The sequence below is a fragment of the Gekko japonicus genome, unplaced genomic scaffold, assembly GCF_001447785.1.
Source record: "Gekko japonicus isolate JY-2015 unplaced genomic scaffold, Gekko_japonicus_V1.1 scaffold1404, whole genome shotgun sequence".
In the NCBI taxonomy this organism is placed as follows: Eukaryota; Metazoa; Chordata; class Lepidosauria; order Squamata; family Gekkonidae; genus Gekko; species Gekko japonicus.
In genome coordinates, this window is record NW_015174882.1 from 425,573 (window position 1) to 444,965 (window position 19,393).

The 19,393-nt window shown below is 41.6% G+C and overlaps 1 protein-coding gene across 1 annotated transcript in view; it reads right to left on the minus strand.

Annotated features, from left to right (window-relative positions):
* Positions 1–11,084, minus strand: part of LOC107121886 (acidic mammalian chitinase-like) — a 12,337-nt gene extending 1,253 nt beyond the window's left edge. Inside the window, 10 exon segments of the mRNA XM_015424896.1 lie at positions 2,039–2,155; positions 3,294–3,476; positions 4,034–4,157; positions 4,673–4,797; positions 5,933–6,098; positions 6,337–6,390; positions 9,161–9,343; positions 9,345–9,360; positions 10,483–10,512; positions 11,060–11,084. Of these exon segments, the coding sequence (XP_015280382.1) occupies positions 2,039–2,155; positions 3,294–3,476; positions 4,034–4,157; positions 4,673–4,797; positions 5,933–6,098; positions 6,337–6,390; positions 9,161–9,343; positions 9,345–9,360; positions 10,483–10,512; positions 11,060–11,084 (1,023 nt within the window).
* Positions 11,085–19,393: the final 8,309 nt, after the last annotated feature.

Genomic DNA, 19,393 nt, shown 5'->3' on the forward strand with positions numbered 1-19,393 from the left:
AAGGCGAATCAGGCCACATATGCAAATGACCTCTGTGTTCTGATTGGCTGTGGGGGGAGAGGAACAGCAAACTGTTTAGAATTTTGGAGGCAGGACTCAGGCAAAGCAGCCAGTGGATAGGGAGACCCTCTGAATGACAGATCAGAGAGCGAACTGATTTTGGAGCGTGTTGGAATGTTCAGGGGAGTCCATGACCAAAACAGAATTATATATACCAGAGGATTTAAACTGTGTACAGGACAGCTCTTCCTGGGTACAAACTCCCAGCATATAATTCAAGTTATATAATACATCCCTTTTATTTTTTCACTTACCAGAAGAAACAGCAAATTACTCCCAGGCATTGCCCACATTTAGAGATTACAAGCAAACCTTGGTTCATTTAGAAGAAGAATGAGCCTCTGAAGTCCTTGATCCTGCATGCTCCCTCCCCCTTCCCTCATGCTTGAGATGTAGACTTCAATGTAGATTGAAAACTTTCTGGTTTAATATATGCTGCCGTTCATAGTGATGTCTGAATCTCATAAAAACTGGGGTTTTAAACCACAGTTTAGAAACACATCACATTTTCTCTTTTGGCCTTGTTTGGAAGTCACAATAAAATATGGAGAGTGGGTTTAGAATCACACTAGGATGTTTTCAATCGGTGTCCTGTGTGTGAGCAATAGAGGGAGAGAAAGTAAGAAAACTATAGAAGCTGATTCTCATAATGAACAAACTAAGAGTTGTTCATAATACCAGAATGTAGGCATTGTAGTTGCTAAGCAGCGCACTTCTTACAGACATGGGATTTACTTTTAAGAATCAAATATAAAGCTAAATCTAGACTGTAACATTCTAGAGCCAGTTTGTTGTAGTGGTTAAGAGTACGGACTCTGATCTGGGAGAACTGGGTTTGATTCTGCATTCCTTCACATGCAACTGCTGGTGTAACCTTGGGTCAGTCACAAATTCTCTCAGAGCTGTTCTCTCAAGAGGAGTCCTCAAGAGAGCTCTCTCAGCCCCGCCTACCTCACAGGGTGTCTGTTGTGGGGAGGGGAAGGGAAAGGAGAATGTAAGCCACTCTGAGACTCCAAGTGAATGGTGGGCTATAAATCCAATCTCCTCCTCCTCCTCCTCCTCTTCTTCTTCTTCTTAAATAAATAAGAACTTTTCCTTTGAAGTAGTCTTGTTGACTGGCTAAGCAGCTGTAAAACATTTATCCTCCCAGTGACAAAAGAAACAATATGTTTGCAATCTTTGGCAATATATTCACATTCTGCTTCTGAAGATGACAGTTTAGAAAGGCTCCTTCCATATAGGGATTTTTCCTGGCATGGATAGCAGGAAGTCCCCAAAGCAAAAAAAGAATGTTTGGCTGATGTATTCAATTTGGGCACAACTCATCTGGCTCTCCCCTCACTTGTTAATATATAACTTCATTTTCTCTGGTTTATAGGGGAAACTGATGGATGGCCGCTGGTGGAGCATCCATCTGGCTGCTCTTCCATAGCCTCTATGGGGGAGGTGGAGCTTTAGCTGCACTTTTGAAATAGCATGCAGCAGCCCACCATCCCCCACACACACACTTACCCTTTAATCCATGCTGCATCACTCTGTAGCTTTTACAGCACAGCTCCACAGGGGTAAAGTAAGTGAGAGGAAGGGATGACTGGTCAGCAATGGGTCCTGATGAAATCACCATCATTTCTGTGCTTTTGCACAGGCATGATGGGGTGGAAGGAGGAGAAATTGGTGTGGGAGAAGTAGTGAGTGGCACAACAAGGGAAGTGTAGACACCGTTTCCTCCTGCTCCCACACAGCTTGCTGCTAATGGCAAGAGCACATGGCAAGTAAATGGCAAGAGCACATTTTCACACTCCTGTCCAGAAATTGCCAATGGGGACTCAAATGCATACCTCCAGCTGAGTCAGATCAGCCATTCACTCAGTTTAGGCTACTAAAGTATGACTTTCTGGTTGGAAGTTTGCCTGCACCAAGTACTAAGGGAGATCACTACACTCATAGGATATAAGAAGTGAAAATATCAAGGATATACTTTGAGCTGAAAGCTGTTTTTGTTATCATATCCAACCCATTCTGTATTTTTGACAGCATAGGGAACTTTCTGTTCTGTAATCCAGGACTCCGTCGCTCCTTGCAAAAACGTACACACCTGTCAAAACAATAAGGATCTGTCAAAACAAAGGACCTGTCAAAACAAAGACTGGAAACTAACTCTGAAAGGCCATAATTCTAAACACATTTTGCTCCAGGATCTCATGTTGAAATGTAATAAAATTTAATAATTGATAGTCCATACTTTCACCTGTGAAGGGTTCCCAAAACAGCTTCCAAAGAAGACATAAACATACATTAAAGCCCATTAAATAAACATAGTATAATGATGACAGCCATTAAAATTATATGAAACAGCAGCTAAGAACAACAATTAAAAAACCTAAAATCCACCAACCCATCATTGATAAACTAGTAGTATAATTTGAAAATCTAAAGGAAAAAAAGGCATGTATTCATGTGGTGCCAAAAACTGAGCAGGCTAGGCACCAAACAATTCTCTACCAGAAGGGAGTTCCAGAGTGAAGTCGCCATCATAGAACACACTCTATCTCCCATGGCTGCCCATTGTGAGGGCACACAGACAAAGAATTAATGTTCCTAAGAATTAACCAATAGCTATCCAGGGTACTGCGTTTTGTGGGCTCTAGCTCCGATTATTAAGAACAAAGCTCTATATATAGTTTTTAAAAGGGGGAAATGGGATAGATACACTGGGAATTGTTCCGATTTACATTGTTCCCTAGAAATTATGTATAGGATTGCAGGTCTATAACCTGAAGTAAGAACCACTGAATTCAGTGGCACCTACTCCAAAGTTAAAGCACATAGCGATTTCAGCCTAAGATCTTTTTTAAAAAAAATCCTGCCCAGGGTGGCTTGTGTGGAGGCTTAATGGGGGTGGGGTGCTTCTAGCTACTGAAGGGAGAAGTAGATTCAGTGTCTCTGCTATAAGGCATCCAGAAGTAGTGACAGAAGTACTTCTGGGTGCTCTGATCCTGCCCTTTCTCAAAGAACAAAAATATACACTGGTTTAACCTGTTGTACCATCACAATATCCTTTTGAGGAAGATGGGTCTGAGAGAGTGTGATTTACCCACAGCCACCTAGTGACTTTGGTAGGGCTTTTGTCTATGGGGATTTAAACCCAAGGCTCCATAGCCCAGCATTATCCACTCCACTACAATTGGTCCCCAGTATTTTGATATATGTTTGTAATGCATGGAAATGTTTACCTCAAAATAAGCCAAAACACCAGCTTCTTGAGTGTAGGCTCCAGGAGAACCTGCACCAGATACTGGAGCACCAACTCCAGTTTTTTCAGTAGAAAGTCTGAAGGTTCGTCCATATGTTGGAAATCCCATCATAGGTTTTGTAGCTGGGGCTCCATTGTCCTTCCAGTATTTCATGGCATATTCCTGTAGCATACAGTGAACAAAATAGGTAACTGTGACACATTATAAAGAGTTCCATTATTCTTTCACTATTTTTTTTTTAATCTAAGGGAGCTTTGATAGGCAGCAAGTCAAGATGGATCTAAGGGAGCTTTGATAGGCAGCAAGTCTATCAAAGGAAGGGAGGTTGTGAACAGGGTGCTTAATCCTTTTTCCCCCCCAGTAGTTCTGTTTCAGTTCAAAAAAGAGCCCACGCTGCTTTTTCACCCATAGTGGGAAGGATACAAGGTCCCCATATGTTCCCGATATCATCCCATCTCTGGATCAAAACAGCAGGCTGAGAAAATTCATTATTAGCTGGAGAAAGGTTGTGGATCCTGCTTGCTTCTTTTCTACTCAGACACAGCCAACCAAAGCTCTTTTTTGGTTAAAAATAAAGAAAATATAATCATGGAATTCCATCTAATGCAGAGACTGAGTCTATCTGGACTTAAAACCAGTTGTCATTGCATGTAGTGGAAAGGTTTCAACTAGAATTTACATATATTTCTATCTGACCCTATGTCGCTTTTTGTCCTTACACAGTTGCAGAAGAGATCTGGGTCATAGGAGGCTAAACCCTTATGAAGGGGGCTGTTATGTCCCGTTACAGATCCCCACTTTCCATGGAAGTCATAGGTCATCACACTGATAAAATCAAGGCTCCTGAATAAATAAAAAAAAATGAAGGGAAGGAGTAAGGATTTTTTCCCCAAACATTACAAACTCTAAGATGGAACAGCCACATTCACTAATGATGGACAAGAGGGGCTTAGTTTTAAAATCTGTCATATAACACTTTGGCTCACGGACATAGGTAATTTTCAGGTATAGAAGAAAATCAGTTTCATTAGAATTGGCAACCTTCAAAAGGCCCTCTGAAACGTTTTCTGAAACAGTCTACAGCTGAGCCTAAATAGAATCCTTTATCTAAAGACCGCAGTGCAGATTGTGTTTGGTTCAATAATATGAAAACTGAACTTAAACTTTCCCCTGCTTGGGGAGTCTGATTCCTTCATGGAATAAAGACTATCGATGAAAACAAGCATTCCATTTGAACAACTTTCTACAAAGCTTGTTAGCAATTTAAACTCAAGGTCAGCAGATCCTTCAGGAGATGGTCTTTAAGCATCACGACATTGCTCTGATGTGGGTCACTTTAAAGAAACCATGTGACTTACTTCCCCAGGGAAGGAATCTCATACCCAGCATCAATGGTATGTTTGTTGGAAGACACTGCTGCAGAAAGCAGAAGCCGTGGGCGTCCTGTCCTTTTGCCTTCTTCCATGAAAGCAGCCAAGAGTTCCTTCAGAGATAAACAGCAGTAGCAGTGAATGTTGCTCATGTGCAATAGAACACAAAAGAAAGCTGGCCTTTTTAACATTAAAGTTTCCACAGGAAATTGTCCACAGGATCAATTCCATAAAGGAAATGTCCATGTGATCATTATGGACCACAGACCTAAGCTTATATTATTTTATTTAGCTTCATGTCCATTCTACTGCCATACAGTCTGTCATGACCCCAGAGGGGTCTTTGGGTTCCGCCGCCACCACCCTGGATTTATGGTCCCTTGGGAGGCCCAGGGTACCTTCCCAAGCCCCTTTTACAGCCGAGAACACAGGCGTGATTGACCCAGGCAGAGAAAATACTTACACAAAAAGGGTTTATTAAAACAACAGTGGGGCAGGGAAAAACAAGACACAGCAAGGTGCTTCAAAAGAGAATAACAGTGTGAAAGGACAAATAAACATAAACTAACGCAGCGACCTGTTTCTACTTCCAGGCCCCAGCCTGCCTAGCACTCACGCTGATCCCAGTGTAGCTCCCTCTCTCCCAGACCAGCCTGTCCCCACAGTGGGACCAGGCCGCAGAGAGAGACCCGAAGAACACCCTATTTCTCCTCAGTTAATGGCTAACCGACTCTCCTCACCCAGTTCAACAGTCTCCTCCCAGAAGCTGCCTCTCTGATTCTCCCAATGCCCTCTGGGAGTTGTAGGCCTAGCTGCCTCCTACTGCCAGCCAGGCCTCTTAGGCTGGCTAGGCCGTGCTGGCACAGGCCAGATCATGACACAGTCTCATAATTCTTGTTGCTAGCCAATCAGTTTTGTTCTTTAGAGTCTGTGGTTTATTCACATAAGTCCAGTTCTTCTATGTTGATGGTGCTGGGTCTCAAAAGCCTTCCCAAGCATATGCTCTTCATGCTTCTTCTCTAATACAGTTCACATGTTCCAGGGATGAGTGCCATCCTGGAAATGCAGTGAGGACCTGGTTCGTATTAAGACCTGCACAATGTGTTAACTTTAAACACTTCTACCACAACCCATCATGTTTTTTCCATTGCCTTTCATAATTCAAATCTGAAAATATGCATAGTCTGCAAAGTCTTATAATGATTCTAAGCCCATTAGCAAAAGCTCAGTTGAAAATCAGTTTCTCACCTGAATCAAGATGGTAAAGTGATGCTTATCCTGTTGGGGACTACCATGGGAACCTGGATATTCCCAGTCAAGGTCTAGTCCATCAAATTCATATTTGCGAAGAAAATCTATCGCTGAACAAATGAATATCTGGCGATTTGCCTGAGAAGAAGCCATGGTAGAAAACCTGGAAAAAACATGTTATTTGTATTTTATTTTTTTTAATTGTCACCACTGTGTCTGTTCTTGTATTGCAAAATTAACCCTGTAAAATCTTTGCAACACTTTGGCAGATGCTGATTTCTAGTAATAAATGTATACCATGTGAAACACAAGCTTTTTCTATTTGCCTGAAACTGGGTATCCCAAATATGATCACCATAAATAGCATTTTGCAATATTAAGAATAAGGATAAAGATCTCACTTCTGGGTATCAAATCTTCCTCCTCCAACAGCCACCAGGTGCAGCTTGTTATTTCTAGAAAACAAGAAAAATATTCTAGAAAACAAGAAAAATATTCTAGAAAACAAGAAAAATAATCAAATATGCAAGGACTGTGTGAAACAATATCAAAAGCTATTTTATGACATACTGTCTGGCTAGAAAATGCAAGACCCTTGTCACCAGTCTCGCAGCTATACAAGACAACTTTGGGGGACTTTTGGGACATTCTCAAACAATCTGCATTCCCAGGAGACCAGAATCTTAAACATTCTGTCTGTGCTATAGAGAAAAAGAAAACAAGCCCAAGTAACAGAGTGAACAGCGAAATATGCCAGACTGTCATAGCATTTTTCCCTGTTAGAAGGGAGAAAGTTTCTCTTTCTTCACTAGGGATATTTCCAGCACCATTTTGTTTTCCTCACAGGCATCTGGCCTATGTCTGAAGTTCATACTTCGGTTAGACACATGTCTCTTACTGCAAAATGTCACATACTTAGGAGAACATGCTTAGCCAAACACATGTGTTTACAATAAAATAAACATGCACATAGTTCTTCATAACTGTCATCTGGACTCCTCTTTAAAAAGAGTAACATTGGTTCTAATCCTTGAACTCTACCTCTGATCCTACAGTTTTACACCGCATGCCAAATAGACAGTAGGGGGATGTAGGCCACAGAGCTTTTGCAGTAATGGGATATCCATATTTAGTACATTCTACCCCTAAAAGGCACATGCAGAATCCACACTGGCATTATCCGCATTAATGAAGACACAATATGCACACTGCACTACATTGTGCATTCTTTATCAGTGGACTTCTTTTCAGGAACAACCAAAATATACAACTATATCCACAAGTACACCTTAACAAGTGTGTTTGAGGATTAGGGATGGGCACAAACTGGCTTGTTCATGATTAATTTTGGCTGGTTCATGGTTTGTGAAATGAAGTTCATGGCAGGTCAACCGCAATGAACCTTCCATTAACTTTCAATCTGTTTGTGGAGGTTTGCACTTGTTTGTGAATGGATGCATTTCCAGACAGACTGTCTCCACTCAATCTAAATGTTTTCCAAACTTCAAAGCAACGTAACTTGGAGGTCATGTAGAGGAGCACCTGGGGAGGGTCACCTATGTTTTTGATGTTTCTAGCTTGCACAGGATCCATTCTGTACACTCCTAAACACAGGCATATGCCTGTCAAAATGACCGCCTGTCAATGACAGGCAGTCATTTTGACAAGCGCGCAGATTCAGCAGGTTCAGGAATGTACAGAATGGATCCTGTGCCAGCTAGAGACATCAAGTCACTAGGAACCTCCCCCAGGTGCTCCTGTACATGACCTCCAAGTATGGTGTCTCTAGCTTGCACAGAATCTATTCTGTACACTCCTAAACACAGGCATATGCCTGTGTTTAGGAGTGTACAGAATAGATTCTGTGCAAGCTAGAGACACCAAACTCACAGGGGACCTCTATCTGACTCTCCTCTACCTGCCCTCCAGGTTTGATGAGGATTAGATTTACAGGGTCTGAGTTATGTCCCCCACAAAGAGGGTGCTCTCCAGAAAGTGCTATCTGGGGAAATGACAAGTGGTCATTTCCCTAGAAAGCACTTTCCCGGGGGCACCTTTTGGGGGGGCAGTAACTTGGATACCATAAATCCAATCCTCACCAAACTTGTAGGGCAGGTGGAGGAGAGACAGCCAGAGATCCTCTGTGAGTTTGGTGTGTCTAGCATGCCGAAGGCATTCTAGCAGGTAGGGCTGCCAATTCCCCCTGGGGGCGGATTTCCCCCCACTTTGGAGGCTCGATTCAGCACGTCAGCACGTCACATCCGGCTGATGTGCATACGGCGCGCGCGCGCCATCCGGGAGCCCCCCACAGCAGAACAAAAGGTATTTGGCAACCCTATTAGCAGCTCACAAACTAAACCAGTTTGTTTGGCCCCTAAAAGTTTGTGACGGTTCATGGTCCATGAATTGGGCACACTATGAACCACAAACCAAACTGCATTTTCCCAGTTCATACCCATCCCTATTGAGGATGCCCTGCAATGTCATTGAAAATACTGGAGCCCAACTGTTTTGTGCACAGCTCTGCATAGTGCTTTGAAAACTTACAAAAGCTGCTTGGCCAGAAAGACCACAGTGGAAAAGAATGTGTGCATTGAAGGGAATGATGACTGTTTCCTACCATGTTTCAAGGGTCTGAGAATCTATTATCTGTACAGAACCCCAATACAACAGCAACTATTAAGACAGGAATGGGATGGTAGTAGGACACAGCAGTGATGAGCATTCCAACTCCTGGCAAATTATAAGGTATTATTTTATTTATTTAGTTTATCAACCGCCCTCCCCAGTAAAACCAGGTGTACAATACAGTCGTATAAAACATCAGTAGAACAAATTTAAATGTATACAAGGCAATAAAAACAATAATCTGATTAATTGTTTACAGATGGCACTAAAATCCTAGCTGCGTTGCTATCTCATGGGAAAAGTATTTTCAAAGTACCTTTACACATTAGACAGCACCAACCCTGTATTTGCTTTCAGATGTATACTTAACAAGGAGCCACAGCCATTCTGAGTTTTCCAAAATGTCTTTGTTACACTTTATACTTCAAAGAGAAAATTTAAAAAGTCTTAAGCATAATCTTTTTTAAAAAATGTGTAATACGATTCAATGAGGCTCTTCCACTTTGGGTTTGGTGCTGCAATCAGAAGGACAATATTTGGTAGCAATCATCACTGAACATCATTAAGAGACTGCATTCAATGTTGCAAATTACTTGCCTCTCCTTTATGGTGTTGAGTTCTCTGTAAAGCATTTTATCATTCCATTCTGTAGTGGCAATTTGGTTGTTGATTATGCCAGCAAAAGCATATATCAAGTGGGTACACAGGAACGGGTCTATATCATGTGGGGTGAATCTGGCAGCTCCTTCCCTGTGCTGAGCCCAGTTAGTGACATCACACAAGTTTGTAGGCACAACCTGATGAAAAAGGGTAAAAGGTGACAGAAAGACACTTCATGCAATTTTCAATACACTACTTTCCGCCCTGTATACCTCAGTGTCTCACAATGGGTAGTAGTGGCAACTCAGCACAAGACTAAAGGTATCAGCTCTTTTCAGAGATGATTTTGGTGGAACAACCATATGTAATCTCAATATGTACAGTTGCCATTTTGTCTAACTAGGGCAACACCCATTTTCTGGCTTCAGTTTTGCAAATGAAACACTGGGTTGCCAAATGTACATGTTCATGTGTACTGAAGCTAGAAAATACTTGTGTTGCCCTATTCAGACAAAATGGTGATTGTGCATACCCTGAGAGTGTTGCAGATAAAATTATTTCCCTGTAGGTGCAATTGCCCTCCAAAATTGCGATGTCTGAAAAGGGCCATAGAGTGTGATACTTATAGGTATGGAGAAGTGGGAAATGATCTACTGTAAAAAACACATCACATACCTTAAAAGCTTAAGGCCAACCTACTCGCTCAATTGAAAATCAGGATGCCAGATTAAAAGGTCTATGAAATGCTGTAATAAATCAAACCAAGAGGCTTATTTTATATTGAATGAGAAACTTTCCTAAAAAATCAGAGCCATTTACAGCTATAGCTGCCAGCAAAAAGGATTCCTGTGAAAATGGGTACCTCGCACAAAGCAATTACAGTGTATTCATATCATGTCTTCATATACTCTGTTTCAGTGAATCCCCACTTCTCAGTGCTTCATAAAACTCCATTTCCCTCATTCTTTCATATAGTGATCCACCATGCCTTAGATCCTTGCAGAGCAGTTCCCTGATCTTTCTCTGCAGTCCAATTTCACCTACTGCCTGTCAGATGGTACAGGAAAAGATGGAAACAGTCAGTTTAAAATGTTCCAGTCCCAAGGCAGGCATATATGTTTGGCCATTTCTTTCATCCTCTGCCTTATCTAGGAATAGCTCCCTTGAAAGTAGCAGAATGATATTTGAGTGACAACAGAGTTACTCAGACAGTGCCCATAAATGTCATGTAAATTAAGAGGAATGATTAAAGAGTGCCCTGGAAGATTAGGCTTTCAGCACTGGTCCAAAATCACAAGCAGAAGTGAAGACATTCATACCAAGTTGCAGATTCAGCAAAAGGGTAAAACCTGGAAAACAAGAGATAGAAGAATGTTCACCACAAGTAAGGGATGCTAAGAGGATATAACTATTACCTGTTCTTCTCAGAATGGGATGGTGATAAACAGTGTTCCCTCTAAACTGAGTTAGTGTGAGCTAGCTCACAGTTTTTTAGCCTCTTGCTCGCACATTGTTGCAAGCTAATTGATGCAGGAGCCAAATCACTCGCTCACAAGTTTAATGCCAGTAGCTCACAAAGGAGAACGTTTGCTCACAAGACTCCACAGCTTAGAGGGAATATTGGTGATAAACCAATTCAATGAAGTTTGACAAAATTCACCCCCTGCATATGGGGCTGGCTTGAGGAACTGTTTAATTCCAGCTATCAACCCTTTCTCCCTAGCTGTTTTTATCCCTGAGAGGGAAAAAAAATCCCTATACATTTTATCTTTTGGGAAGAAAAGCAGCTGAGTAGAGTAACATCTAAGAAGGATCTTCTCTACTTCCCCATGTCTGTCACACACTCAGTGCCCACCAGCTCAGAAACAAATGCAGAAAATAATTCAAGTTACTCACCTGCCCGCAGAAATAAGTTTCCCATATTGATTCTCAGACCTAGATAGAGATGGGGGGAAAGTGGAGATTCAAAAGAATTGGCAATGAAATTAAATTTTATGGAATTCTGAGTTTCAGGAAATATTAGTATTTTGGTGACCTTTTCACCTAATTATGAGGCATAGTTCTGAGGCAGAGTCACTGCAGGCCAAACTGCTATAATGAATGAATCTGAAAATATACAAAAAGCTGTGAGTTTTATCAATTGATAAAGCACTCCTGAGTGTGAGGAGCTGAATGCTGTTAACTTGCTGACTTGCTGTCCTTCGTAAGTAGAAAAACTCTGGGAAGGGAACCAATATTCCAACCAATTAGAGGGTTATTGTGCAGCACCAAGTCAGTCCATAGCCTTTTCACCAGCATTCAGTGAAGCAGATCCTGCTTTTTGCAATTATTTATTTATTTATTTATCCTTAAATTTATATCCCGCCCTCCCCGAAGGCTCAGGGAGGCTCACAAGGGGCACGGTATTTATTTATTTGCATTTTTACCCCGCCCTCCCCGCAAACGGGCTCAGGGCGGCTCCCTTACTTCTTTAAATCAGAAGAAGTAAGGGGAACCATACATACATGAACCTGTATGTGTGAAACATTTTTCCCTCTAAAGAAGTAAGGGAGGCTGGTGAGAAGAAGGGTCTGTCTGCTTTGACAGCCATCTACTTCAGGTCTAATCCAGTAAGAATTGTAATACAAGGTAAAGCAATATTTCAGTGAATTAATCATGGATATTACATGTAGGTCTTGCTTCAGTGACCATTCCCTGTACGGAGAGGGAATGGATGTTACATGTAGGTCTTGCTTCAGTGACCATTCCCTGTACGAATATGATAGAAGAGTCTCAGGGCTCAAGTAGACATTACAGGCAGGGTTGTGTTTATTTTAAATGGTTTTTCTTATTCTGCAGGATAATGGTGTGGGGAGCTGTTTTGCTTAAATGGGCCTCAATATTAGACTATTAAGCAATTATTAAAATGTAAGTAATAATTACTATTCATATTTAAAGCATTAAGCTCTTACAATGATTAAAACAAGACAGCTTCACAATCTTTAAAACAGAATAGACACATTTATTAACTTAAAACAGTCAAATGAGTTATTTCCTCCAGACAGCAAAGCCCTTCAGTTTGTAAAAGTCCACAGAGTTGATTATGGTAATTTAAAATATAACATGAGAAAGTACATAACTTACGAACACTGCTTCCAAATACTTTGCAGTCCTTTAGGCAATCAGTATTTTCTGCTTTTGGAGGTTATTAATTCAGAAGGTCCCCATGAGTTGAAAATGACTCAACAGCTCATAACACACACACACACACATTATATTTCACTACACCATCCAACCAGTAAGCATATCAGTCAGTACATAAAAACCCGAAATATCCTTCCCAAAAAAACCTCTGTTTAAATAATTTGCCATAAACCTGACAAAGTCCTTCAACTTCAAAAAGCACAACAACAGGAGGAAAGCCAGGATCCCCCCCAGAAGAGCCCTCTGGCAACCCTACACTCAGGTGTGAGTGCAGAGTAAGACCAGCACATTACACGGCTCCATTTCCATGTGTGCTGCACAATGTGTGTAAAAAACTGGAGTATCTCCATGTAGGACAGATTTTCTTAACCTTTAACCCACTGCTGCCAACCAAGTATGCAACTTTATTATCAAATGCCTCCCAAGTCTGAAGTAAAAACTTAGAACATAAAAACTACACTGTAGACAGGGCAACTTTTATTTACATAAGTGTATTCATGAAATAGACATACTACAGTACAGATTTCAATGAAGCCCTTATGCCTGGTGGCCTTCTGCCAGATCCTTAATGTTAAATTTTATTCCTGTTTGCTGTATGCAACTTTTTATGTGGCGGAGGGCGAGTAGGGTGTCTGTTGTGGGGAGGGGAAGGGAAAGGAATTTGTAAGGTGCTCTGAAACTCCTTTGGGTAGTGAAGGACGGGGTATAAATCCAATCTCTTCTACAAAACAGCTCTCCTCCACTAGTTGGCAGAAGCAATTGCAAGTGATTAAAAAGAGGAATCTAAAACTTTAAAATTGTTATTGATTCTCCTGGACCTCTCAATGGATTTTTTATACCACCTTCTGGACCACCTTTCCGAGTTGGGAATGGGAGGCATAGTTTTGTAGTCATTCCAGTACTACCTAGTGGGTAGATTTCAGAAGGTGGGGGGGAACTGATGCTCAGCCCCTCAGCTTTGGCTTGTGGAGTCCTGCAAGGCTCCATCTTGTCCCCTATGCTCTTGAACATTTACATGAAACCACCAGGTGAGGTCATCCAGAGATCTGGACTGGGCTGGGTTGTCAATATGTAGATGACACTCAACTCTGTCTCATGCTTGGAGCCAATTACAACAAAGCTGTAGAAACCCTGAAGTGGATGCAGGCTTATCATATGGGACTGGAATGCTAATGTAGGAAGTCAAAAGATAACCAGAATAACAGACAAGTTTGGCCTTGGAGAACAAAATGAAGCAGGGCAAAGTCTAACAGAGTTTTGTCAACAGAACACGCTGGTCATAGTGAAATCCTCTTCCAACAACCTAAGAGGCAACTCTACACATGGACATCACCAGATGGGCAACACCGAAATCAGATTGACTATATCATTTGCAGTCAAAGATGGAGAAGCTCTATACACTCAGTAAAAACAAGACCTGGAGCTGACTGTGGCTCAGATCATAAGCTACTCATTGCAAAATTCAGACTTAAACTGACGAAAGTTGGGAAAACCACTAGGCCATTCAGGTTTGACTTAGATCAGATCCCTGATGAATATGATGATGAGAGCCAGTTTGGTGTAGTGGTTAAGTGTGCGGACTCTAATCTGGGAGAACCGGGTTTGATTCCCCACGTCTCCACTTGCACCTGCTGGTGTGACCTTGGGTCAGTCACAAGCTCTGGCACAGCTGTCCTTGAAAAAGGGCAGTTTCTGTCAAGAGCTCTCTCAGCCCCACCCACCTCACAGGGTGTCTGTTGTGGGGAGGGGAAGGGAAAGGAGTTTGTAAGCCGCTCTGAGACTCCGAGTGAAGGGCGGGGTATAAATCCAATCTCTTCTTCTTCTTCTTCTTCTTCTTCTTCTTCTTCTTCTTCTATACAGTGGAGGTAAAGAATAGGTTCAAGGGACTAGATTTGATAGATAGAGTGCCTGAAGAACTATGGATGGAGGTTCGTGACATTGTACAGGAGGCAGCAATCACCACCATCCCCCCAAAAAAGAAATGCAAGAAAGCAAAGTGGTTGTCGGATGAGGCTTTACAAATAGCAGAGGAAAGAAGGAAAGCGAAGGGCAAAGGTGAAAAGGAAAGATTTACCCAACTGAATGCAGATTTCCAGAGAAAAGCAAGGAGAGATAAGGAGACTTTCCTAAATGAACAATGCAAAGTAATAGAGATGGGGCCTCCCAGAAATGGGGAATTATTGCGAGGCATCTCAGATAAAGGCATTAATGGAAACAGGAGAGGAAGGTGAACAAAAATGGATTAGAGTCGAGAATGAAGCAAATAAAGGGGTGGGAAGATTTGGAGTATTCACAGGAGATAAATTTAAATATGAAACACTAGAAAGGGGACCGAGAAGAACAGCATTAATGATTTGGAGGAAATGGCAATTGAAATGGTTAAAGGGAATATCGAGGTATGCTCCGCTAGAGGCTCTGGATGAAGAGGAAGAAGATGAGAAATGGTGGTTATTACTCAAACAGAAAGGATATACCAGGTTACGAAATATAATATGTGGGCAGACACTTATATCATTATCAACATTATACGAGGAAATAGGAGGGAAACATTGGTTGAAAATCACAGGTCTATATAACAGACTTAAAAAGATGATTGAAAACAAAACTTTGGCGATGGGGGAGCCAATAGAGGAGTTGTTACGATCAATGACAAATGGAAAGAGAGGATTAGTAGGCAGAATATATAGGAAAATGGCGATAGATAAGGATCAAATAAGAACCCTTATTCAGGGAAAATGGAGCGCAGAAACTCGTTTAGCGGATCAAACAGTCAATAGAATTATAGATGGCACACAGGAGATAAAAGTACATAAATGAATATATTCAATCAGACATAATAGCTATTTCTAACCAAGATGAACTATGGGAATCAAGAATAGGAAAGATCAGGAAGCTCACATTGCTGGCACTGCAGGAATGGGAAAGGATGGTACTCCCATATGTGGTGGGAGTGCATAGAAGCTAAGGGTTTTTGGGAGAAAGTGACAGAACAGCTTTATAAGTTCTTTGCAATAAGACCAAAGATAGATCTGGAACTGGTGCTAAGTAGCAATTTAGGCAACCGAGATATTGGAAAAGGGGGACAGGACTTATTTAAAGCAATGGTATTAGCGGGCAAAGCTGTAATAGCGTTTGGATGGAAAGATAAAACCAAATGGACAGTAGCAAATTGGCAGAATTATTTATTTGAATATATTCAATCAGACATAATAGCTATTTCTAACCAAGATGAACTATGGGAATCAAGAATAGGAAAGATCAGGAAGAAGTGGCATTTGTATTTAAAATGGGTCATGGAAGGACAAAGGTCTGATGTTCGATGGAAGCTCCTAGGTTTGTGCCCCTGGCTAGAAAGGATATGTAGTTAAGAAGGGGGGGGGATAGAAAATAAGAAAAGGCAAATGAATGATACATGAGAAAAATAACCATCCAAGTATATTAAAACTTTCCACCTCTGATTCTAGAAAAGGAATAATCTTCGGCTACGAATTTAAAGAGAAAAAGAAAGAAGAAAAGGGAACCAAGAAGGACGCGAGGAAATAGAGGAAGCAAGAAGGGCGGAAGGAAGATTTATGTAAAGGACCACTGCCGAAGACACAGAAATAGCATATAAACTCTGCGGGGGGGGGGAGGGTAGAGTATACAATATGTACGGGAATAGGGATGTGTATGAATGTAATGTGAAAAAATATAATAATAATTTTTAAAAATCATGTGAAACAGGAGTATATGCAAATTCCATTGTGTGGATGCATACATCTTGACTACTTGTTGATGAAATACTACTCACTGCAACACAGCAGTCTAAAAATATATATTTTCATTATACATTACGGCTCTTTTCTTCATTGTTTGCAACCTACCCGTGATCTCTCTGTTGTTTCTACAACCTCCAGTTAGTGGCTGGAGATCACCTGGGACTACAACTGATCTCCAGGCAAAGAGAGATCAGATCACGTGGAGAAAATGGCCTCTTTGGAAGGTGGACTGTAGGGCATTAGATCCCACAAGTCCCTCTCCAAACTCCACCCTCTTCAGACTCACCCTCAAAATATCTTTGTATTTCCTAACCCAGAGCTGGTAACCCTACTATCTACACTGGTTCCCTTCTGTTTCCAGGCACAATTCAAAGTGCTGATGTGGACCTTTGGAGCCCTATGCAGTTTGAGATCAACAAACCTGAAGGACTGCCTATTTCTTAGGAACCTACCTGACCACAGTCAGTATTTTCTGAGGTCCTGCTTTGGGTGCCTTCTGAAATTAGGCATCTGGCTACCAGTGTTCCCTCTAAGCTGAGTTAGTGTGAGCTAGCTCGCAGTTTTTTAGCCCCTGGCTCACACATTTTTGTCTTCGCTCAGGAAGGATGACTCCAGAGGAAATTAATTTATGCAGTATCCCAATCGCTTGCTCACAACTTTAATGCCAGTAGCTCACAAAGCAGAATTTTTGCTCAAAAGACTCAACAGCTTAGAGGGAACATTACTGGCTACCCAAGAGACAGCCTTTTCAGTTATGACACATAAACTCTGGAACTCACTCCCCAGAGATATTCATCTTTCCCCTTCTTTTGTAATCTTTCTACCAGCAGGTAAAAGTCTTTGTTGTTTCATTTGACATTCCATCCGTGATCCCTCCTTCCTTCCCAATGTTTTAATTGTTGTTTTTATGCTTTTGTATGTGTATTTTAGCTCTTGCTTTAAATTGTTTTGATGATGTAGATAAATAGGTACCACTTCGGTGGGAAGGTAACAGCGTTCTGTGCGCCTTGGTGTTTAGTCATGCCGGCCACATGACCACGGAGACGTCTTCGGACAGCGCTGGCTCTTCGGCTTTGAAACGGAGATGAGCACCGCAACCCTAGAGTCGGATTCGACTGGCTTTCGAGCAAGGGGACCTTTACCTTTACCTTTTATGTGTATTTTAGCTCTTGCTTTAAATTGTTTTGATGATTTCTCTGGGCTTTAATGGTTTTTAAGATGTGATTTTATTATATATGTTTTTGTTAGTTGTCTTGGTGGCCCTTATGAGCACACAAAGGCAGGATATAGATTTTGTAAAATAAATAAATAAGATTCTGAATGCCTCCCATTTGCCCCAAGGTTATGTACGCCCCTGAGATTTGTTGATCATGCCCAGGGGCTGTATGCCTCTTATTAAATCACTGATGTAGGAAGGATATTATGTGTTGTCATCCTTCTAAGACTTCCTACTCCTATGTTGTTGCAGGAATTTGTCAAATTGTCCTTGAGGCAGGTAGACACATTACCCCTAACCTGGATTCTCTTCTGGGTTTAATTCATATTCTTAGTTCCCAGCTATAAGTTTTAGCTTATCTATAACATAGCTTCAGAATAATGTCACTGTATTTTTTATAAAGCTGACAGTTACCCAGTAAGCAAGGACAGGGTGGGGGCAGGTTAACAGCCATTGGTCTGTGTGATAAGGCACATGTATGAAAAGTCAACTGTGCTGTACTGCAGGGTTCAGAAGGAACACAATGAAGCTACCTGTGTAACAGCCATGAAAAGGCTGACTAGTGAACTATGCTGAAAAATCAGCTGCTTGTTTTTAACTGGCAAACAGGATGTGAGCCAAACTTGAGGTTGTTCGAAGATCCCTAATTGCAACAGTTTCCAGTGAAAAATTAGGGATTTAACTGCACTTGGACTCCAGCTAGCGAAACAGCCAGACTTTTCATTAAGGGGCAAATGAATTTTGTGAAGAGACCACCTTTCAGACATTAGTATAATGCAGCTAGGGATGCCAGCCTCCAGGTGGGACCTGGGGATCCCCTGGAATTACAATTCATCTCCAGACTACATAGATCAGTTCTCGTGGATAAAATGGATACTTTGGAAGGTGGACTCTGTGGCATTGTGCCCCACTAAGGTCCCTGTCCTTCCCAGGCTCTATTCCCAAATCTCTAGGAGTTTCCCAGCTTTGATCTTGCAACCCCACTCTCCATCCCCCACTGGTGGCCAGAGGGGGCCTGGCAACCCTAAGATATGCTGATATCGCTGCATAAATGAATCAAGTGACATATCAGACAAAAACGTTTTCACTTGTATTCTGAATCTGTACATATACAGATATGCTTGATGCTTTCTCAGTAATTGCAACAATAGCAACAGTACACTTTCAACACAGTAGATTTCAGCTTGGACACTGTGACATTGTTCCACTCAGACTTCTCTCCAGCCATTACAGAGGCTTTCCTCTGCTGCAGCACTCACTTCCTCTGCCACTAGCACTTCTGTATGCATAAGGGCTCCTTGAAAAAAGACTGATCTTCCTCACTGGGAAGTGCTAGCAGCAAGGAAGTGCTAGCAGATGAAAGCCTTTGCAGAGGACTGAAGGAAGCATGAGGGGGGAACCATGTAATAGGATCCAAGCCATTACCCCCTTTTCTCAGTACTGTTCTCAGTACTGAAGGGGGGCATACAACAAATATCCTGAAATCAGGGAGTCCAGAAACATGAAATTGTTAACGATTCAACACAACTCCCAATTCCATTGAAATGGCTGGATTGGATCCAACCCAGTTGTGAGAATCCTGAGAACAACCCTCAACAAGCTTTTAAAACCCTAGGAATTCTGTGCAGACTTATTAGCAAAAGAAATCCAAAAGCAACCCTAGTGTAATACCTTTTATTAGGACCAATTTAAAGGTTACAAGACTCCTCTTCAGGCTGTATGTTCAAGAAGCATATAAACAAAAGGGAGGAGATATTTATTTAAAATACTTGTGCCGCACCTTTATGGATGGGCACAAACCAGCTCACAAACTAAAGATCGTGATGAATTTTGGCCAGTTTATGGTTTGTGAACTGAAGTTCATGGCAAGTCAACCAGCATGAACTTTTCATAAACTTTCAAGCAGTTTGTGGAGGTTCATGTGGGTTCAAAACAAATGTTTACCAAATGTTTACCAAACTTCAAAGCAACAGGGGGCATGGAATTCTCCAACCTTGGGAAGACTTTTGTCAGTTTCAAACTAATCATGTCAGTTTCAAAAGCCCCCCTCCCTTGCTAGTGTTCCTTTCTGTT